The 24,042-nt window shown below is 38.3% G+C and overlaps 1 protein-coding gene across 1 annotated transcript in view; it reads left to right on the top strand.

The window, feature by feature from the left end:
* The first annotated feature begins 702 nt into the window (after window positions 1-702).
* LRMDA (leucine rich melanocyte differentiation associated) overlaps window positions 703-24,042 on the top strand; it is a 612,848-nt gene continuing 589,508 nt past the window's right edge. Inside the window, 2 exon segments of the mRNA XM_082285652.1 lie at window positions 703-756; window positions 4,954-5,054. Coding sequence (XP_082141778.1) covers window positions 727-756; window positions 4,954-5,054 — 131 coding nt within the window. The 5' untranslated portion in view covers window positions 703-726.

The raw sequence follows: 24,042 nt of genomic DNA, 5'->3' as shown, positions 1-24,042 counted from the left end.
GAGCACAAGTCTTACCAGGAGCAGCTGAGGGAGCTGGGATTGTTTAGCCCGGAGAAGAGGCGGCTTGGAGTAAGGGTGAGTGCAGCTTAAAGGACGGTTTGGAAAGATGGAGGTTGGTCTCTTCTCTAAGGCAGCTGGCGACAGGATGTAGCCTCAAGCTGTGCCAGGGGTGATTTAGCACTGGACATTAGGAGGAATTTCTGCATGGAAAGGGATTAAACATAGCCATGGGTTGCCCAGGGAGGTGGTGGAGTCACCGTCCCGAGAGGTGTAAAGGAAACACGGAACGTGGCACTTCATGCCATGATCTAGTTGGTGTGGTGGTGTTCGGTCCTAGGTTGGACTGGATGGTCTAAGAGGTCTTTTCCGACCTGACTCATTCTGTGAGGCGCGGCAGTCGCTGTGTGCTGCTTTGGACTCGCGTTCCAGGTAGGATGTCGCCGCGGGGCCTGGAGCAGCCGCCGGACAGGGATGACCGTGCCCTGGACACGCACACCTCGGGCCACGCCAGCCCCGCGCTCTCGCCCGCCCGCGCCCTGCGCTGGGCGCACGGTGCCACCCGGGGCCGTGGCTGCGCCCTCGGCCCGGCCGCAGGAGGCGGCGGGAACTCCGCGCTGCCGCCGCCCCCGGCCCGGCCGCGCTTCCGCCCGCGTCAGCTGACTCTGCCAGGCAGCAGCCCGGCCCGGCCCCGAGCCCGCGGAACCTCCGGCGCGGCCGCCCCGCAGCATGGCAGGGGTCGTGGTGAGCGGAGCACAGGTACGTGTCCGCGGCCCGCAAGGCCGGCGGCGGCCCCACCTGCGGCGGGCAGCTCGCCCCGGCCGGCGCGTCCCCGCCCCCGGCGCTGGGAGCGGCTGCCCCAACTGCGCGCCGGCTCCCGCCGCTCTGCCGGTGCCGCTCGGTGGGGGCGGCGGGCGCGCAGGGGGCCGGGTTTAGTTTTCAGCCGCACCGCGCCACGGGACGCCGCGCAGGGATCGGCTCCGTCGCCGCCGCGCTGTCGCGAGGCTGCTGAAGGGAAAGGGCTGAGGAGCCGTCCCCGCCAGCGCCCTGGGGATGTGCCCGGAGTCCCGCGGCCTGGGGGTGCGCTCCTGTCGCTGGCGGATAACGGAGCGCCGGTGCCGGGGCAGGGCTGCGCCGCCGCTCCGCCGCTGCCCTGTGCCGCTCACGTGCAGCGGGCGCGGCCCCGAGGCTGTGCCCTGGCGGCAGCGCGGCTCCCGCCGCAGCGCGCTCCCAGCGGGATGGAGCACGGGGCCGCGCTTGCTCTGTCGGGCTGGGGGAGGCCGCGGAGAAGGACTGGAGTCTGCTAAGTGTTGTTCCTCCTGAAAGTAAAACGCTATGTACGTTTCGTTTTGGTTAGAGAGAAGTTGGGAAATATAACACATCCTGCCGGCCTTTACCCAGCGCCTTCTATGGCTACTGAAAAAAATCTGGCTAAAAGCTCATGACGTTAGTGATGAACTTGTGGCTAAAATTAGAATTGGTTTTTTTTCCTCCAAAGAGAAGGAAGTGTGACTTATTTTTGAAAATGGTTTGCCATTAAACCAGGATGATGCCCATCTAATTGCTTCTTTAATCTGGCCACTGTTTCTGTGTAGAATTCATGTAAGTGTGTGCAGTATGAAGGCAATTGGCTAGTTTTACAGCTGCTGCAGGAAAGGTCCTGTGGTCTCTGTGGTGCACTCTGGCACTGAGAGACATGCTGCCTTTTTCCCTTGAGCATACCTTGAGCCCCTTAATTTGGCTATGTGCCCACCATACAATCTTCTAACAGCATAGAGTAAAATGCTCAGCTGACTGGAAATATTCTCCAGATAATATTCCCTTCAATGGGAGAGAATATGCAGTATTGAGAGTTCATACATGACCTTTTTGGTGACATTCCTTAGTAAAGATGTTACTCTATGGGTTATTAAGATTACAGTATCATTGTAAAATGATCACAGAGACTAAATGGTAATGTGCTCTGAAACTAAAGCAGAAGAGAGGTGCAACTGCTATTGATCGTTAACTGAAGTCTTAAATATTTTGTAAAAAACATACCTTTTCCTGAATTGCATACAGTGTGTTGAAGAGTCTGCAAGAATTTCTCAGGCCTCCATAGCCTATCTGATGCTGGCCTTTGTGGGAAGCTGAACATTTTGGTGGGGTATTGAATAGGACACCAGTAATGACTAACTGTGACCAACCTGTACTGTATTTGATTTGGACACTTAAGCCATGGAAACCTCTACATCCAGTTTTTAATCCTGTGTGATGTTCTGTGACTGATATAGAAAAATCTAAGAAATCTTCTGTTACTGATGTGCCTTGCAGCCAAACAGGTGGAGTCTTGGGAAAAGTAAGTTTGCTCTCATCTCTCAGTGGTGATGTCTCTGGATATGTACATGGAAGCTCATACTCATTTTGAGGGTATTTGAGATGGAAGCAGAAGGATGAATACTGAATTATGTACATTTTATTGTTTCACGAGTAGATGATTTTGAACGGAAGCAATGAAAATGAAGCAATAGTCTTCTTTCTTCTGTCTACTGAAGTCTTGTTTTATATCAGTGTTGTTCAAAGACTAAAAAGCAGAAGAGTGGGGAAATAACTCTGGAAAACTTTTTCAAAAAGGCTTATCATGTATTGCATTGCTGGCAGTTTCTGTTGTTCTTACTGTAGAGTTATTTGATATCTGAAGCAAATTCCTGTCTGTGGAGTGTAGAAGTATGAAGCTGAATGCTCTTTGTATATTTCCTGGAAAAATAAATATAATAGTTTTAAACTGAAAAATGGTGTTGTACTGTGAGTGTGCTGAAATGGACTCCATGGATGTAAAATGCCTTTACAAGGCCTCAGCATTAAAAGGTCATGATAACAATGTCATCTGCAAATATGCCTGTGAATAATCTGTTTGTACCAGTTGTGTAAATATATTTGCATATCATAACAGTTCAGAGGCTGAAGCTTTGTAACATTTTGTGTATTTTGCCTCCTGTGTGCTCTAAACCACATTTGTATGAACCTTTTTCTTCAACTTTGTTCTTGTGGATGGAACTTTTATGGCCAGGTAAGTTTTTGAAGCAGCGTGTAACAGGCCAGAGTCCCCTGCTCGTTCTCAGCTGCTCCACCCTGGGTGAAAAGCAAAGTGAGAGTCTGTGCTCTTGCTATGTTTGTAGTTGCTCAAGAGAGTCTTGCCCTCCTAGTGTTAGTAGGCATCATATTTTAGTCATTTCTGTTTCAATGTTTTACACTGAACCAAATGCTTAATCCAAAATATTATTAAGCTGTTAATGTGATGCCTTTCAAAGGGTTTGCAAGCACTAATTTAAAGAAATCTGCTATTCAGTGAAGAATGAAACAATTTTTATGCATACCTTTGTGTATGTTGTAAAATGCATTGTAATTATCTTGGATGTAAACTGGAGGAAAACCCCGACATGTTTAGTTTAATAAATTCTGCAAACATTTTCTGTTCCATCCAAAACAATTCCTTTCCCTTTTGTTCTTATATTTGCTCAAGTTGTGTGTATGTCTGGCAGCAGAATATATTGCAAGAGCAGGTCTGATTTAACAAGGGGAAGAAGTTGTTACACTGAGCTTCAAGCTACCTGTTTTCTCCTCATAAAAATTATTTCACTGTTGTCAGCTTTATCTGTTGAAGTTATTGAACAAAATGAATTAAATGGGATGCCATATAGTATTATCAGAGGCAATCGTTTTCAGAGCGTAGGAGATCAGCATGACTTGCAGAAGTACATCCTGTCAGTCTGTTCTGCAGAGGAGTTTCTGTCTTAACAGAAGGTGAAATACTATCAAAACAAAGTTTGATGGACTTTTTTTTGCATATTTTTCATCTAACATATTTTAGACTAGTGGGATATAGTATTGAAAGTGACTTTATAATTAAGCATGTATATATAACAGTATTGTATAGATAGTGGTCTAACGTGGTACTTAACTAGCAAGTTGGCCATTAAGGGAAACTAAGATTTCTGCAGCACAAAATCTGAAATACCAGTATTTTGAACACTGAAAGGATGAGCCAGTATAGATAAATAGAATTTGTGAGAATAGCTTTGAAAAGCTTTGTGGGGTTTCTTCAAAGAAATCAAACCGATGACTTCTAAAACAGTGCAACAGAAATGATACAAGAAGTTTAGCTGCTTTACTTTTTGTGTTTTTCTGGAAATATCACTCACTTCATCCTGACTAAAAACAAATAAAACCAAACAGAATCTGAGTAGCTTGGTTTTTGTGCTACCACTAATTCTTCCTATGTTTGCTAAAGGTGGGTTAGATGGGCTGGTATGAAAAAGAGAAAAGACATTTACATGTACTTGAGGGGTAATTAGAAGTGTGATCTGATCATAGGTGGTCAAGCCAGAAATCCTTAAGATTTCCATGACTGTCTGAAAAGAGGCTGCAGGCTTAGTTTTCCAGGTCATGGGCAGCCCTCTTGCTCTGTCCCTAGCATGTTATTGGGCATAATAATCTTCTCAAGGAATGGTTAAGAGAATGGATTGACTGTACACTGCTTAGGTATTTCTGCACCAAAATTTAGAAAACAATCTTTGTTTGTTGTGTATGGAGCATCAAATGGGAAGATCTTTTGGATGGCTTCTGATCCTTCAAATGAATTTCTTCTGGAGCATATTAGAATGGTAATACAACGTAACATTAGCTCAAAGTATTAACAGTGAAATAGAAGAAATGTGGTATATTTAATAGAAGTATTTTTACCTGGAAGGAGACAAAACATACATAAAGACTATAGATGTAACAAATACTTAGTTTATGGTATCAATAGGAAAATGAGATTGTGTGGTAGACGTAATAGCTGTAAAACTTAGGTAGTTTAAAGCTTAATGACAATTCATTGTATTGCATGTTGTCATTTTATCAATGAGACAGAATCTGGAAGGGAAACTACTAAATCTACTCATGAAATGTTTCCCTGTTGCTTCCAATTCTCAGGTGTCCTACATTAGTCAGGACTGTGAAGAGATTCCAGAATTCCTAGGAAGAAAATATGGACATATGGCAAAAAGGCTAGATCTTAGCTTCAACTTGTTAAGGTATGTGGCAGTATATAGGTTTTCAAGTGCAATCTGGAATACCAACTCCTAAAATAGAGTATTTCTTTTTTCAAAGTAGAAACATGTATGTCGGGTAAATTTAGTTGTTATCAAGTGGACGACACTGTTTTATAGGTAATGTTTGTCTTCTTTTCTCCCACACTTGGAGCACAAATAACCAGGTGAGTACAGAAAATTATTACGTGTTAACATAAATGATGCCTATTAAGAATCTTATGGTTTGTTCTTTGCTTCAATTGGAAAATAAGTGTTGTTACCTGAAGAAATGAAGAATGGGATCAAAAGTGAATTTTCCGTAACCAAAACACAAGTGAAGTGTGTGCTTCTCTCCCTTTTTAAAAATTTTACTTACGGACCTCTGGTTATTACTATAAATGCTTTATAATGCTCTTTTCCCAGGTGATGTGTTTTGTTCTTTGATTTTATTTTTGTGCATCTGTGTAGTTAAGTGCTGAAGCTAAGCTCTTTTGTAGTTCCTTCTAAGTATTTTAATGTATGGATTGATTTAGGATTCTGTGGTATTCCTGTTAGCTACTACAGTATCCCATTTCATTTAATCCTTCTAAGAGAGCCTGGTGAGGTTCAGCAGAGTATCTTTCAGGTTGAAAAATATTCAGGTAAGTAGGGAGAAAGAATTGGAGTGCAATTGTCTGTTTAATAACAAAAGTAGGTTTGTGGAGGTAGGGTTGGACTCATTAATTCATTTTCCTTTTATTTTATTTGGGGTAAGCTCACAGCCTCCTTGTGAGGAGTAATACAAAAAGTAGTGTGCTGTGGTGCCTTGTTTTCCCAGAAGAAACAGCCATTGATTTTAACTTACTTAACACTCATAAATGTTCTTCTGAACCTTTGCCAACTCTGAAAGACTGAATCTTACATGTAAGAGGTAGCAGAGCAAAGGAAACACTAAATCTGTGGATTGTTGTTACCTTATACTGTGACTCTGTACCTTTGGATACTGTAATCAGAAAAGAGACATTTGCTGGGGGAGGGGATCAAATGGTAATTTTTTTCATTTTGTCATAAAGATAATTAAAGGTCTGTATGTGTATTTAGATTTAACATGTTGACAAGACTGCTCCTTCTTTACATTTTTGGGAAAAAAAAGTGTTTGTTTCTTTCGGTTAATGCATGATTTGAAGAACAGTTCTCTGAGTCTATTTCATAAAGTAAAATAATAACATTAAATTTGGATGTAAAATACTGCTTTAAAACTCTGATCATATTTTCATGGAGAGCACAATTGGTGGTGTATTTCTGAAATCTGTGTTTTCTTTCCTTCTTTCCTTTTCTGCCCAAAACACAGCCTGTTTTTCAGAAGGGATATAATTTGGTTTTATTGAGGTTTGGGGAAGAACAATCAGCTTGTGATGTAGGAGAAGTTGTAGTTGTAAATCTGTAAAAGTATTTTAAGACCAGAAATCAGATTTGGGAAAGGGGAGAAGTGTTTTTTTTTTTTTTTCCCCTTTGAGAAGCTAATACTAAGTGGGTTGAGAGCAGTAATGGTTTCTCATTTGAGCAGTGCTTAGATTTACTAAGCATATAGAAACTAAGAGTGAAGTGTTTATGGTACAGTAGCTGTTCACACTGGTTTGCACTTGTATATAAACTCCATACCTGCATATTATAGAGAAAGTCAGACAAGATATGTAATAAATGTCATAACCTTAAATGAATGTGAATATAGAAGAATGTCTTGGGCAGCTGTTGAAGCAAGTGTAAGCAGTGTCATCTTCTTTAAACAGGTATTATTGCTTAAAAATCTAACAATGTTATGGTATAGCAATGAGTTTTATGATTTTTACCAGTAAATGCTTAATTTGAAAAGTTTAATATGTTGTTTTCACTAGGGAAACAATGTTGTAATTAATGTTGATTTAGAAAGGAGTTTGATTTTCTAGTATAACTTGCTAACTCTTGGTAAAGGTGTAAGTTGAGTGAAGAACACCAAGGATGATCAGAATATAGGAAAAGATGAAGAGAATACTGTGTTTTGCTAGCACAGTAGTTACTTGCAGTAAAGATGTTAGTTTTCATTTCAATTTGATTTATTATTGGATGAGAGTTTGTGTGTTTTTTGAAAGGAAAAAAGAAGACCAAATGTTCTTAAGTGTGGTGGTTTTGTTATCAGATTTTTCTGGTTATTTTCTTTTTGCTTGTGATGTATCCATATAACAGAGGAGGAGAGGGTTGTCATTAGATCTTTTGAACTGGCAATTTAATACAGAGGAAAGTACATTTTTCACCGCTTTCTTCTGACTTCAGAATTCTTCCCAGACTAGAGTGCCTTCCTCTTTCTTAATTAAAATTTAGGGTCCGTGTAGATGCTTAATTATCTTTGCATCAGATGTGGTAGATCTAATAATAGCACTTGATACATAATCATAAAAAGTTGCTTTTGTGTCTTTCTTGTTTGCCTTTTTCCAAAAACTAGTGTTGCTCCTTGATTACCCTGAGCAGTACATGGATCCAACTCTTCTTCTGGCGGTCGAAGTGACTGTCACCAGTCACAATGGTTACACATCTCCCCTTTTCCCTGTGAGGGAAAGGAAAGAAGGAGGAGAAAGGTACAAGGGAACTTATATGGGAATGTTGCAAAAGAGGAGGAGTAACTGCAATATGTTGTGTGTGAGGCAAAGGGACAAACGTGTGTGTCCTTAAAATATGCGGGCTGTAATTGGCAAGATATGGTACCACTGGACTGCCTCCTGCTAATGTCTTTGGCAGAAGGAAATCCTTCAATCCCAGACAACTATAGTCCACTTGTGACTTCTTGTGCTGTTTTCATTACAGATTTTGTTTGAATACTTTCTGATACCTTTTGTTTCCTTTTGGGGCTGAGGGGGGAGGGGTGTGAAGAAGACGGAGCCAAACTCTTGTTGATGTACAGCCAAAGAACAAGAGGCACTTGTCACAGCTGCAGCAAGGGAAGCCACCTTCCAGCCACCACAGGGAAGGTGGAGTGGAAGAGGTGCCTAGAGAGGCTGTGGAATCTCCATCCTGGGTGATATTTAAAATGCGACTGGACAAAATCCCAAGCAACCTGATCTAACTTTTGAAATCCCCCTGTTCTGAGCAGGGAATTGGACTAGATGATCTCTAGATGCCCCTTCCAACCCCAGTTATGCTGTGATTCTTCGGCTTTATTGGTGTGGTCATAATGGCCTGAGTTGTAGCAGCTCTTTTGATTTGATAGTGATTTTCAGCTATCTTAGAAATGAACTGTTTACACTGTGTATTTTCAATGAGGCGTGTTTCAGGAGCAGAGATGTTTTACTTTGGAAGTCTGCTCCTGAGCTTCTCATGGCAACTGTATTTGATAGCCTTCCCTAGTAACAGAGTCCTTTCATAATATGTGGAAAACATTCCCAGGTTCTCATTTTGTGAAGGCATAGAGTATGGGAAGAAGAGACACTGATGTGTCAGTGTTAGTGTTACCTGGGCACTTTGTAAAGGATTTCAAGGTGGAATGACAATAGTCAAACTATTGTTGATCATTGAAAATTAAAGGTTTCATTAAAAAAAGAATAGTAATCACTGGTGAAGGAAAGAAAGCAGTAAGTGAGCAGGAAGGATCTAATGGAAGTAGGGAGTAGAGATTTGGATGAAATACAAAGATTTTAGTTGAGATGCATCTTACTGTCTCATAGGAAGAAAAGAACCCCAGACAACCCACAACTTATTCAAAGCTTTTTTTGCTTGTCCTAGATGACTTTGTATACAATTTTTCCTTTCATATTAAAGGCTAAATGCACTTGAATAAGAGATGTCAGTGGTTTTGTACAAATAGGTGCCATGCTTTCATAAATAACATCTACAGTTCAGTTCACCGAGAAGCCCATCTTGTAATTTTGTCCTCAGTAGCTTTAAGCATGTGAGTTGTTTTCGTTTTTCTTCCAGAGATTTCTTCTCGGTCTAAGCTATGAGGTGAAAGGGAGAGTGAATCTTTAATCTTGGCCAATGAGGAAGGATTAATCCAATAATTGTGCTCATGGAGATACAAATATCTCTTCCCTCTCTCTAGGGTGCAGATTATTTCTGCTAGGAGCATGAATAATTTGCACAGTATGTGCTTGTGCATAATTTCTACTGTCTGATGAAGAAGGTGTGTGTATGAAAACATCCCCTTGAACTTCAATCCTAGTCTGCAATGTTCCTCCATGACTTTTGTGAGGCTGAGGCTTTGTAATGTCTTCTCTGTGGACTAGATATTGTTCTTTCTCTCTTCTGCCTCCTGTTTTTTTTTGCCTGGGGGAATATGCAAGTGGCAGCCTGAAAATGGGCTTCAGTTTTTACAGGGCATGTTCCTCTTTGTAAGTTGAGTATGTGAAAAAAGGCTTTTTTTTTTCCTTGCCACCTTCCCAGTCTGTGCAGCAATAAGACATGCAGAACAGGAAGCTGAACAACAAAAGAGAGATGGAAATAAAGCCAGAATTCAAAACAAAGCATGACATATTTTTTAAAGCCTTTAGACTCATCTTTATAACACTTTAAAATGTTGAAGAAAATGTACTATTGTTAAAACTTTTTGATGGTTTTATTTATAAGGTAGAAAAATATTTTCACCATAATTGGGTAACTCTTAATCGTAGCAATTGCATATTTATCAGTATGAGGGGCTGTTATTAATGTAGCTGTCATGCACAAACACATTTCTGCATTAAATCCATTTAGTATGTGCATTATTCGGTCTAGAATGTCACCAGGACATCAAAGCCCCCTTAGGCATAAGAGCACAGTGCCCTGCTGTGGCTGCAGAAAGGGCTTGATCAATAAATGTAACATGTTAATGCAGAGCAAATAGAATAAAAGATTTCTTTGACAAGACATGAAAAATCACCTTGTGGCAGCTGGCATGGTGATGCCATTTCAGCGGAGACACTAGCAAAGTTGATCTGACAAGTAAAGAGGAGAGATGATGGTTATAAGGTGCTTTTGTTTCAAACTTCTTTCTTGACCTGTCAGGTTTTGAAGGAGCCTGAATGGCCCTTTTTTGTCATGTGAAAATTGTAGTCTTAGGCAGTTATGAAGCAGTTATCTCTTCTCAAATTGTGAATGCTGCTGTTTAATTGATTCACTTAGCATTTGAAACTGTCACGCATTAATAATTGCTAAATCCTGTAGATACTGCTCCAGTGTGTCATGCTTAAATGTGTAGTTATCAGAAAATTAATATCCTTAATGAACCGATGCTTTCAAACTAGCATTGCATGAAATCTCTTTTGCCCTTTCATTTGCTAAAGGTATATCAGCCAGTTTTCAGAGAAAGCCCTCCCGACAGTTGTGTGGTTTTATTTATTTATTTTTTTGATGCCCAACAAATGCCAGCTTTGCTTTGGGTACATAGTGTGCTCAATGACAATAAATATAGTAATTATGCTGGAGTTGGTAATTAACATAATTATAGTCAATTACGACAAATACAGTGCAGAGCTAAATGAATGAGGGTGAGAAATTAGCAAGCTAATTGATTTACCTTACGCGCTGCTTTTTCCTGCAACTAACAGTTGCAGATTTTCTGCAGGAAAGAGTGTTTACAAATAGCTGATTGTGTTTTGAAATGATTCTGTCTTACGGCTCTCACTCCTGTTTCCCTTACACTGAGGTGGAGAGGATTGAAATATGGGGTAGTGGTTACAAGGAGAAAGGAGCTGCTCTGTCCTCACTGAATGCTTGGAAGGAAGATGTATGTACTTGCTTTAATTTTAGATGCTTCTTCCAGTATTGAAGGGAAAAAACCTGTGTGATCCTTTACAAAAGATATTGCTAGAGAAATTTTGGACATATATTTTAATCTCCTTAGATGTGCCCTGAATTATTTAAGAAACATTTATCTATCTGTTTATTGACATTAGAGATCTGCAGAACACTGGCTAGCTAAAGGAAGAATTAGAATTGTTCAAGGAATCCAAGTGTGTTGAAACGATATGCCCTTGTTCAACCATCAGTTTCAATAATTTAAACCACTGGACCAGTAGAGATGCATAATATCATAACATTTGTGCACATTATAATTGCCTGTTTTGTTTCAAGATGATTTATAGTATCTTGTCTGTAATAAGTGTATTGGAGCTATGCAGTTAATCTGTTTCACTCTCCTTGTTTTTTTATTTCCTTTCAAGCATGACGACAGTTTACTATGTGAAAGAAGAATGTTTAAGTATTGAAGATTTTGTATTGCTCTTTTAAAAAAAATGTTCAGTAGTAGTTTTCTTTTTTACTTTAAGAAAGCAATAGTTTCCAAATGTTTGTAAATTTTATACTGGGTATTGTTTACTGTTTGAAGGTAAATGGAATTGTATAGAGAGACTTCACCAAAGAGATAATGTTTTCCGTAGCTAAGCAATCTGAAATTTATAAATTCTTGGTTATTTTTCTTCTACTACTGCAGTAATGTATCAAGGTCAATTGAGTAGATGTGTAGTTTGAGGTGAGTACTCAAAGTTTACCCTTAAAGGGATGTCCTACAGTAAGCACAAGATGTTGTTTTTTAAATAGTGTTGAAATGTTACGGATATCTAAAAATACTTGTACACTAACGCTGCTAAGGGTGGTCAGTCTTCAGAAGCAATTCAGCTCCTAGAATAATTTTGCTGAAATAAATGTTTATACACGAGGAATCATTGAAATTATTTACAGATATAATAGTCTTTTTGTTGAAGTCTTACATGTTTATCAATCACTGTGGACTACTTTATGCATAATTATCTTTCTCCTAAAAGAACTTCTTGTTCTACCAGATGGACTGAAAACAAGTATGTTGATGGGTTCTTTCTACATGGGTAATACCTAGGGAGTCATTTAAGATAAAATTTTATAGATGTAAAACTATTGGAAAACTAGAAGGAGAGTATTACCAGTAACAAAAGCAATTATAAACTTCAGATATTAACTCTACTTTTGGTAGCTGATCGACACCAAAGCTAAATCTACTCCTTGCTCTCTTCCATTTTTTTCCCCACCACCCCCTTTTAAAAAGTGGCATTTCAACAGGAACCAGGTGTGATCTGGCTAATGTACAAGGAAAGCCTAAGGTGAGCTTAAGAAAAGCCACCTTAAAACTTTGAAAACGTTAAACATATTAAGATACACCTTGTCTCGCATGCAATAGCCATGCCTGTGTTCTGTTGTTTTGTCAACTTTAAACGTGATTATAGAATATTTGCCACTACAGAGTATTATCTGTGAGTATTTTTGTGACTTGTATATTTTCCTGCTCTGTCTTATTTGTGGTCATCGTTTTATTGTTGATATAAAGGGGACCAGTCAATGACTAATGTTAAAAATATCAAATTAATGGAATATGGTATGCATTTAAATATCTCACTGATTTCAGCATACTGTGCCATAGATGTAGGCTGTATTTTTTAATGGAAAAGTTATTTTTCCAAACTCAGTAATATGTAAGGGTGAACTTAAGAGTATAAATTGTTGTATTTCAATACGGGTGGCTGTTATCTTCTTTAGTCCCAGCAGCCTCTCTTTTTGTCCATTGATCCTTGCTTGACTTTTTATGGCCACATAGTCACTAACAGACTGTGAAAACACTGTGGTATATATACCTCTGACCCCCTGTGCTGGCCGTTATCCATTGATTTACAGTACCTGACAGGTCAGAACACAGGATTGTTTTCTGTTCTGCTTTTCTCAGGAAGGCTTAAGACTGTGGAAGGAGTTGTCTTGAGGATGTATCACATGGTAGAATTGGGCAAAAACTTTTTACCTGAGCCTTTGGGGGGGGGTGGGGGGGTGGGCAATGATGTTCATATTGTGTAGCGGAGAATTCTTGTGAGCATTACTAGAGCTTGAAATCTGGTAAAAATATTAAACAAATAGCACAATTTCATATTAAGTTAAAATAAAGCTTTGACTGTTACATCCTTAATTATAGCTGGTGAATATTGCTATGATGGTTGATGAAAGGTTTTTTTTTGGTGACATCCATGTCTAAGGGTCTGTTGCAATTATGAGTAAAAATGAAATCTGTACTTCTGAACAAAGATGTGTGACCAACTCGGACTTGAACAGAGATAGGATCTCATTAAACATCCATTGTCTCAAAGCTGTTGGTAAAACCTTTTGACTGAGGCAGAGCATTTCCCAGTGAACTGGTGTTTGCATCACATCATTTTCTTTGTGTTTGAATCTGCAGGGAGTGAATGCTTTTTCTTGATCTGGTTTCCTGTATGACATTGAAGTTGGATTTTAAAGTGACGTTGGAGGCTAAATCCACGCAATCTGCAGTTGTTATTTGGGTACCCAGAGCGCTTAATTCGCTGGCAGAGTCAATCCAACTCCTCTTGTGAAAACTGTAACCAGTCTTAAACTAAAATCAGTTCTTGTGTTGAATTCTGTTTTGAACAATAGGAATCTCTGTTAGAGAGAACATCAGTTAATAAATGGAAGATTATCACAGTCTGTGGAAAGTATTGGCAATTGGAAGAGAAATAGTTTGGTGTACTTGTTTTAGCTTTCAAAGAATGTCAGTAGATTGAAAATAATACCTTGGTGACTGCTCCTGCATAGCCCATGATTATCTGGATTTTAAGACTGAGAAGTACTTTTTTACAAGAACATTGGGGGTCAAAGAAAAGGGCATGATAAAGAGCATGTGTTAAGTACAGTAATCAGATGGATCATTATTAGTTTCTGACTTCCTTAATCTCTCTTACTCTAAAACAGTATTTCCTCATCACTGCTGTTGTGAGACAAGAGCGAAGGACTGCAGAAATAACTTTTATCTGAGGACAAGGAGCTTGGCTGAAGGGAAGAACCTGCATTAACCCTGGAATTGTTGTCTCTGTCTTTTCCTCTTTGTTTTGTTGAAAGGTATCTTCTTCTCACCTGAATGAAATATATAAAAGATTCTCAGCATCTAGTTGCAGATGTAAAGAACTGGACTAGTTTTGCTTATTCTAATCACTAAGATGGGCCTCTGTCCTGTAGTGTTCAGCAAACCTGCTGGTGGTCATGGTGTAAAAAGCTACTTGGCATTTGGCAGGAAAATCCTTATGGAGCTTCTATTTATGCATCACTTGTTTGTTTTATGTGGTCTTGCATGATTTGTGCCATTTTTGAGATCTTGCATTTTACATAAATCATCTTTACATAAATTATCCTGGAGATGGTTTTTCAGTTTAAAAGGACAGTCCCCAAACCCTTAGCTCGTGCAAGCGTGAAGAGTGAGGAGCATAGAAGTGCAAAAGGGCCATGTATTTTTCTCAGGCTCTGGAGTCAGCATGTCAAACCAGACATGCTATACAATAATTACACTGTCTTTAGGGTCATGGTTAATGCAGTGTTATAGCTCAGTTGCAGTCTTTACCCATGAACTGATGCTTGCAATTATGTGGCATTTTATAATTTTTGTTTATATTTTTTGTTTTGTTTCTCCTGGTCTTTCCTTTTGATGATGCTTGCCTGAGTGAGTTGCTCACTGGTAGAGCTGGAAGATTATTTCCTTTATTAATACTTTATTTTGCCTTTTTAACTTAATTTTCCTGCTGAGTCTATAAATAGAAGTGGTGAATGTTCTTTCTATAATCTGGCCATTCTCATTGCCCATGTTTGTAGGAAACCTTGCTATGATGAGAGACTACAGTGGCAGAAATACATTTGAAAAGAACGTAAGTTAAGAGATGCAAAATGTCTAATGTTAGGGGATAGTTTAATCTGTCCAAAAGTCAGGGAGATTGATAGGCTCTTGCAAATTGGCCCAACACTGCTCTTCAAGTGCTTAAGTCTCTGCTGTTTTTGCTGTGCAGTTGCTGTATGAGCTGTAGCAGATGGTAATACTTGGATGTGTGCACAAAGCCAGTTTATTTTTTTCATAGAAAGCATATTGTGTGGTGGCTGCTACTGCTGCCAGCTTACTGGCATTTAATGCACATACAGAGACACACACACACACACACACAAAATAACATCTTATCAATAAGGATCTTTATGAGGTATGTATAATTCCTTTATATATAAGTATGGTATATAAATTACATTTTTAATGTATGTAAACTTGGGGGTGATGCTCAAGTATTTTTCTACTTTGATTCAGCACTTGTGGTAGGACTTTGTCACTGACAACCTTTTGATATGTAACCTTGAAGGAAAGAACATACTACTTAGAGGTTGCTTGCAGAAAACCTTCAATCTCTTGAGTGTAAAATCTCTTAAAGTGCGAGGAAATGCAGCAGAATTCTCCTTGAACCATTTGAAAGGTGGGACCTTTCTTGGGCCTTCTGTAAGATCCTAAACTTACTGAAGTGCCACGACTCTGCAAGGCCATGTGGCCACAAAAGTACTGGATGAGGATGCTGTATTTTAGACTCCCAGGACTCCTCAAGACATTTTAGTTGAAGAGATAAGAAAAACTTGAACATAGTTGACCTAGTTACTTAAGTGATAAAGCATAGTGATTATTTTAGAGCACTTAAAGGCTGAAGAAAAGATGTTCTAGACAGGCCAAGGATTAACAGTATATTGAATATTTGTAAAACTCTGCTTCCAACATAGTTATGTTAAGATAATTTGACAGTCCAGTGTGTGAATGCTCAAATCACAGCTGCTCAAGGATCTGAACACTTTTTTCTTCTACCTATTATCTTGCATTTAATACACTCTGTATGTTGGACAGTGAAGTACTTTGGAATAGCACAGAAACAGTCATATGTGAAGGTGATTATACTGGAATTGCTTTGGGAAAAATTATCAAGCACTATGTTTTCTAGGCAATGGAAACTAAGCCAACTAAGCGAGAGGCTGTGTATGTCCAGTTTACTTTTTTCCTTCACTCTGTGCAACCTTTTCTTCCCCACTGCCTCCAGCTCCTTAAATGAGTAGAAGGCTGCTGGAGGTGCTGCTGAGAGATTTGGGTGCAGGTGCAACATGAGGTTCTTGCTTTCTTGCCAGTGGTCTCTCTTTTGTTGCTTGTGTTGGGTGTAACGGGAGCCAGCTGTTAGCTCTGTTCATGTGCAGTATTGGTTCTAGTTCTACCAGGTGCACAATTAGTAAACTGTCTGCCAGTCTAAGTGGGAAATGTCAGAGGGCAGTTCAGTTTCTTTCACTGTTAATTCTTCAGCTTCCTTTAAATAAGTCATACCACATGGTCTCTTACTACCACTAATAAAAGGGCTTTTGAAATTTGGACATACCTCTTATGAGAATCTATCTCAACCTGTTCAGTATGGGCACTACTTTGCCACTGAATTAGAGACACTGGTCATTGCAACCAGAGGTAGTTTGAAACAAGAGGTTCACCTGAATTTAAATGATTGAGCAGAGGAAAAGTTTCTAAAATTAAGGAGACTAATGCATTACTGTACATTTTGTCTCACTTCGTAGTAATTGGTCAGTGGAGGAAGAGAGAACAAATGTGTGTATTGTGCTAAAAGTGTGAATGTGTTTCTTTGTGTGTTTTAGTATACCATTTGAAAGTCTTGGTTGCTGTAGCCCTAGTATTTTAAAACCTAGTGAAATGGTGAAGTCAGCTTTAAGGTAATCTTGCACTTTTTTTTGTTTTCCTATTTTCTTTCTCTGTGGGTACATACGTGCCCTGGAAGCGTTTAAGACTAGTGTGGGTAGAAAGTAGCACTAGAAACCGGTCAAGACAGCTATTTGTTGTAAAGTTGATATTTGTATTTACAGCATAGCCTATTATTATCATATAACATGGAATGAATAAATAATACCTATATTGTAGCAGATGCACCTTAGCAGTAGGCAGAATAGCATCAAAAATGGTCAGTAAGCTTCATTCTATACACAGAAGCATCAAATGTTTCAGGTTCTCTCTACCTTATATTTAATGCACTATGATGTCATAATCTAAATCAAATTTTCTGAATGTTTCCCTGACTGCATATTTCCATACAACACTCGTTCTTAGGGGAAAAACAAAACTAGGGAAAAAGACCTCTGTGCCCAAGTGAATGGAGTGAAACCATATTCACAACTCTCTTTCCCCTAGTGAAAAAAACCAAGAAAGTCTACAAAAAAGATAGGTACAAACTTAGGATAAAGGTTTCTCTGTAAGTTCCTAAAATCAAATATATGAACTTAACCTCTGTGTCAAGAAAATTTGCTCAATTAAATTATATAATTCTGCTTTTCAAACCACTTGTAGACAATAATAAGTATTTCTTTTCACTAGATTTTATATGGTGAACATAAATGAGATTCTTGATGTTCAGATCTATCCCATTGACTAGAAATAACCTTCTTCATATTATAGAGTGCATTCACATCTATGCATGTTATGTAGAAAGCTAAGTGTTACTTATGCCCATCCTGTGCAGGTCTCTTGCTCTGCAAAATTTTTAAATCTGTCCTCGTCTTTTGCTACAGAGTACTGTATGTATGTATTTCTTTATTTATTTTAAGGTCCTCATGTCTCTTTAAGTGAGCATTGAAAGAAAAAGCAAATTGCTGTTGAAATTCCCTCTCTGGTGATTCCAGCTAACTCAACCACAACTAGTGTATTAAAAAGAGTAAACAAATCTCCCCCTCTTTTCCTCCTTGGTGTCTAGGTAGTAGAGAGCTTTGACCCCAGAAAGCTTTACATGATAGACTCTTTTCAGATTGATGTGTAAGTCATGCTAAGGCTCCATGTGTAAACTTGACAGTACCTCTCTGTGCTTGACATTGTAACTTTAAGATTTGATGTTATTTAAATATACTAAAGTGTACCCTGTATCAAACTGCAGGTGCTGCTACACTTCTATTACAGCATGGTAACACTTGCCTTGTAAAAACTCTGAGGCTCGGGAAAGAGTTAAGCAAAGCAGCCAGAAACGGTTTTCAGCTTTTACTTTGCAGATACAACCTTTTAAGCATACCTACATTTACCTGCAATGGCAATCGTTTTGCATTTTAATGACAAATCAAGTATGCTAACTTGCATTTGAAACGAAAGTGCCTTAAATGTCTCTGGCTGTCAGAATGAGATGTTAGGAGCTTGATGAAAAGAGAACAAAGAAGACAAAGTATGAAGCCTAGATACAGAGCAAAATGAAATAAAACCTTGTATGGCCTGTCAGGGGTGTCAGTTGATATTCCTATCTAAAGCACATTATAGTATTACTTTGCAGCTCATAGCTTACTCATCTGTCTTTTTTAATTCATCACATTCTAGCCCACATCTTTTAAGTCCCATGTGTCAACAATGGAAGAAATCTGTTAATTGACAAATGAGTGTCACAAATGTGAATTGGTGCCTTTACATCAGAGGCAGGTAGTCTCTGTTGTTTTTTGTCGGCTCTATTATTGGCATAAGCCAGTGTAAGACATCTGTCTTTGCCAGAATGAGAGATGACAGCCAAAGAAGGGCTGTCATTGTTTTAGTGCATGTTCATTCTGCTGAGATACTGTATAAAGATAAAATGTCAGTTAAAAGAATATGAAAAACTATCGGGAGGAAGTCCTTAAATTACTTGGGAAGGGGATCTGGGAATTGGTGCCAGAATTGAAATCCAAACGTTCCAGTTTGCATCTATCACATCAATTTAAAAATAATACTTTCTGAGTAACTGGGTCAGTTTATAAGGCATTTAGGAAAACGTTATGTTGTGTTGGCATAATTAGCTCATAAGATGGAAGGGAAAACATACCTTCACAGGATATGAGTTTATTACAAGTTCATTTTTCAAACATGTATAGAATTGTCTCAATAAAAATATGCTATGTAGCATCCCTAGTGTTGATTTGCATCTGTTTTGAAATATTGAAATTGCTCTGTTCCAATTTCTTTTTCTGTTATAGTTCTATTTTAGATTGATGAATAACATAATGAAATAAAAAGCATAGCCAGCTGTGAGTTGATGAGACAATTAATAGGAAGAAAATTATTAACATAGTTTCAGGGTGTCTAGGGGGTGTACAGTATACAAAAGTTACTCCCAAATCACTAAATCCCTTTATTGCAATAAATGATTTTTAATATTGGATAGCACAAAAGAGAGGAGGAAAATGTTTTAATGGAGGTGGTAGAAAGGGGGAATAGAATTAAAATGTCGTAAGAGGCTGCCGTTTTACTTTTTACTTTATAACAAAAGTCCTAAGAAAGGTAGATTGGCACTTTTGTCTTCAGCAGCCCTTACAACCAACCCTGTGCTGTACAGGACACTCACTGTGTAACCCCCTCCTTCCCAAATGATCTGTCACTTGGTTTCTAAATGACCTTGTCTGAACTTCAGGCATTTCACAATCTGGTGAGGGACTAACTCTAGATCTGTAGTGAGGCTGACTGAGTTGATGTTTCAAGATGGATGTCTCTGAACAACAATTTATTAAAAGTCTTAAAGTTACTTGGGTTTTGCATTTGAAATAGAGCTGTCAATATAGCAAATCTTAGATGTTCTGAATTCTGATACTACTTAATATAGGTAGAATTGTCATTCCTAACTTTGTAGGATTTCTTTGTTAGTTTTCTTTCTTTATTTTTTTAAAAAAACTTTCTTCTAGCAACTAATTGAGTAGCAGAAAAAAATATCAAACTGATGCTCTTTTTCCCCTTCCCACCATCTAATGTGGGGTTCTCAAATTTTTTTTATCTGTGACTACTCTGTTTATCTCAAAGTATCTCCTGGCTCTCTTACTTCAGTCCATGGTTAATGTCAGTTGTAAAATTAGTTTTAATTATTGAGACCAGTAACAGAGTTAAATACTTCTAATAGGTGCTAGTAATTTTATGAGTCTTCTGCGTCTTAGGGTCTAAAAAGCTAAGAATGAGTAGTGTGCAGCTTCTTTTAAGAAATATTGCTGCTCTGTAAGTAGATTTCCTATAGAATGAATATTAAGAGAGAAGGTGTTTTTTCTCTTGAAGGCCTACTTTATTTTTTAATTTAAAAAGCTAATCTTTTCAAACCTCTTTGGAATTTATTTTGCTAGGTAGTATTTTAAAATATTATAATCCATGAAAACTAAGAAGTGTTTGCTGCTTGTATACAAAGGTTTGTGAGCCTTGGATACCTGTAAGTTTTTAGTGAAAGCTTTGTTTTTTTCATTTCCAGCCTTCACTGGTTCTAAGTAGGTGTTTAAATTTCCAGTCAAAAGCCAATAATTGGTATCTGAAGTGCCAGGTGTGTCTTCTCAGGCAGTTTTTCATCACATGCTTTGAAGTTCAGCTTCGAGAAGTAGAAAGACAACACTGCCTCCATTTTACAGATGGCAAAACTGAATTGTGAGGAGGCCTTGTTGATTAACTATACATGCCAAACATAATTATCAGCTCTTCATACCAACTTGCATAAACCACCTCTGCATGGGGGAAGAAGTAATGGCTGACACCTGTCCACTTACCAGATCTGAAATGATCCTAGAGATAGGTTATTCTCATGTGTTACTTGGCTGCATTTTGTATTATCTGATAGTGAAAGTATCATAAGGTGATGATGCAGCAGAGGCTAAAAAGAAAGGATACATTATAGACTTAGAAGAAATTTTTGTTTCCTTTTGGTTGAACGGTATATAATTATAAAAATAACAAAGATAACAGCAAAAAAGAGGTGGGCTAAGACTGTGTCTTCTACTGTTGATGGACATCCTTCCTTTTCTAACTAAAAATTAAGAGATGGTCAGTAAGGATAAGTAGTAGTACCAGATCTGGTCTCTCTAAGAGAACTGAAGGAATTTTCTTCATGAGAATTCATACACAGGACATACAGTTGGAGTTAATTAATTTACTGTCCTGTTTCATACCCACTGCTTGCAGCAAGATGCCGTGAAGAGACTGGAGAAAACATTCAGCTTGTGGAATTCTGCTTTGGGAGCATGTGTTTGTATGACAGTATTATCACTGTTCAATTAACTCTAAAAAGGGAATTTGACTACAGAAATGTACATGTGTGCTCTCATACCCTCTGGGTGATTCCCCTCCCGACTGCCAGCTGTCATGCAGAATCTGAAACAGACAAAAATTTATTGGGTAGTATTTAGAAACATGTCAGCAGTAATGACTGGATCTCTGATTTCAATTATCACCTACTAAATTTAGGCTAATGTAGTGCATTTGTAGACCTGTTGAATGCACTTGACATCATGTTTAAAATATTTGAAACTGCACTGGTTTTTAATATCATATGTTGACCACTTTCTTTTTCCTACTCACATCTGGTGCATGGCAGCAGACATCCCATGTGACCTATAAAAACTTCAGTTGTGCTAGTTTGAGTTTCTTTTTCTTCTTCAGATTATATTTCATCAGAGAAGAAGAAAGTAGTCTGAGACTACAATTAGTTTAATGAAACACTGCTCTGAGATCTGTAATTCACCCTTTTTTTCCCCCCATACAATCAGTGTGTAAATAGCATTTTAAGCTTTATGCCTATTGTTTGGCTTTAATTTTTCATTGAAAATCCTTGGTCACTTGAGTGCTCCTAAAGCTATTTTAATAATAAATTACCTATACTCACTATTTTTATGTAGAATGCCTGGTTGATATTTCAAGTGGAATCTGATTATACACCATTTCTTTTGTTATATTAGCAGAGATTAATGTTTAAATCCAAATTACTGAGTTCTGCTTTGCTCACTTTGTAAACATTTTATGTGCTATTATTTTAGGACTATTGAAGGGGATTATTTAAAAACAAAATTTCCTTTTCCAAGTACTGCAATACTTTGTTGGAGTGCTGCAGAACAGTTTTCTGTCTTCTGATCTTGTACTCCTTCCATATCCATCTTCCTTATACATATTTAATATGTATAGCATGTATTAAATTTATATGCTGATGTTTGCAACTCTGAACTTGCCTTCTAACTATTGAAATAGTAACTGTTGAAGTAATTTGTTTGGTAGTACTCAGGAGTACTAATCATCACAGCTTTTGGTTTGTGTCTCCCTGTTTTTGTGAAAATATTGCAAGCTTTCAAAGTTACATCCACATCTGCATGCAACTAATAGAAGAAATAAAGTAGTCTCCAACTACACATAGGCTACTTTGAGTAAGTTTATTGTCCACATCTTGATAGCTGCATAAGCAAACTTGGGGAATTTTGTAAGAATAAATCTCCTCCTTTATATCAAAATCCCAGCCTGCCTATAGTAATTTTGCTTTGTTGTGGTTTCTCATTTTTGGGCGTATATTTTTCAGTAGTATTTTTAGTAGTGGTTAGCAGGTTCTTTTCCTGCCTAATGCTTCCAGACATCCTTTAGATGACTTGAGAAAAACAATCTCAAGGTTTTTTTAAACTAAAATTATTATTAAAAAAACCCTGAGCATGTTACCTCTGTAATACAAGATACAATAGCAGAAGCTTTCAGATTGGGTGTTGGAAACATTCCTACTGGGAGAGGAAACAAATCTTGAAGATGGAATTTCAGTAAAGTTGTATGTAGACCTTCTGGTGAAATGTGCAAAGATGTACAGTCTTACTGATGATCTGTCACTTTTAGAATTTCTAGAAGTGTCTTGGATGGTAAGTTTCAGGAATTGTTTCCTCTGATGCTTATTTTCTGGGGATTTTGTTTTAGTTTTGGTGTGGAAATTGTCTATGATTCCTTAGAAATTCTCCAAGCCAAGCATGGATGCATCCAGCAGTTGCAAGGGGTCTAGCTGGTGGCTTCATGATGTTATCAAAGTTACCATGGAAAGGAGCAATGTTTACTATCCTGATTTAAGCTTGTCCAGTTTAAGCCTAAAACTCGTAACTGATCACAAGTCACAAAAAATGCCTATGTAATTTTATTACATCTAGCCTATACATAATCTATCTTTATCTTCCTTTAATAGAGATGTTTTTCTTAATGGAGGATCCACTCAATGTGAGCCTAATGTTGTTTTTATTTTTCCTTGGATATTTGAAAAATGAAACCTGAAAGGCCTGAGAAATTTCAACATAGGAATTTCAATCATAAACTAAGAACAGTCTTAAGTTTTGAATAGCTTGCAGAACTGGTTTTGCTCTGTTGTATATTTCTTTAGTAGTTTGAGATCTTCTGATTTGTAGGTGCTGTCCTGTGCCATCAGTTCTAACAGGCTTTGTTGCTCCTACCAGACTGCTGTGATACTGGGAGCGTGCAGGGTGGGTATTTCAGTTGTTAGGTTTGATATATGTTAATGAATAGTATATTAGTTTGCACATACAGGGGACTTCTGTGCTGCTCTACTTTGCTAACCTTTCTGATTGCTCTGTACTCAGTTCTTCTCAAATCACTCCTGTGCTGCCTGACTGCTACCTTGGATGACCCAGTGATGGACAGTTGTGTTGGTTTCCGCTTTATTTCTACACATTCTATTCTGTGTGACTGCAAAAATGTTTCCTCTGCTTCCAGGTATCTTATCTCACATGATAATGTAGTGCCTACCAACCATATGTTTCTACAGCACATAACTGTACTTTGGCCTTTTCTTTAAGTCAGTGGGACAGTTACTGCTTTCAGTACCTCAGGGTGGAGCTTCTTCACAAATATGTATTATTCTTTATTGCATGTGTGTTGTAGATGGTGCATCTGCTGTCTGTTTGTGATGTCAGAAGAGTGATACTTGAAAACTAGAGAGGGAAAATTAGCATGTTGCTATTCTCTCCTTGTTAAAGCTGATAGGCCTAATATAATAAAAGAGCATGTTATGGTCATGAACTTTAAACTAGGAGGCTCAGGAATGATATTGCATGAGCAGACAGAGTATGTTTTATATATCTGTAGAGGACAAAGGTAAATGCTGTGGTGTTTTCTATAATTCATAAGGCCCATCAGAAATAAAAGTCTTGAAGTGTATTAAGCTTAATCCTTATGTTAAGGGCTTTTTTCTATTTTCTTGTTGTTTCTCATGAATGATTCATCAACCACCATAGTCCTTTAAAGCGATTTCTGTGTAATTAACAGAGGTCATTGTGGAGAATTGTAATCAGAATAAAAGCAAATTTATATTTTGTGGACAAATTATAATTAGTTGACTAAGAAGAAGCAAAAAGCAGTACACAGTCTAATAAAAGCCAAAAAGAAGGGGCCAAAGTAGAGGAAGTTGTATGCTTG

Source organism: Coloeus monedula (assembly GCF_965178545.1).
Source record: "Coloeus monedula genome assembly, chromosome: 8".
In the NCBI taxonomy this organism is placed as follows: domain Eukaryota; kingdom Metazoa; phylum Chordata; class Aves; order Passeriformes; family Corvidae; genus Coloeus; species Coloeus monedula.
Note: the sequence above shows the minus strand (reverse complement) of the source record. Positions and strands in the feature narration are given on the sequence as shown.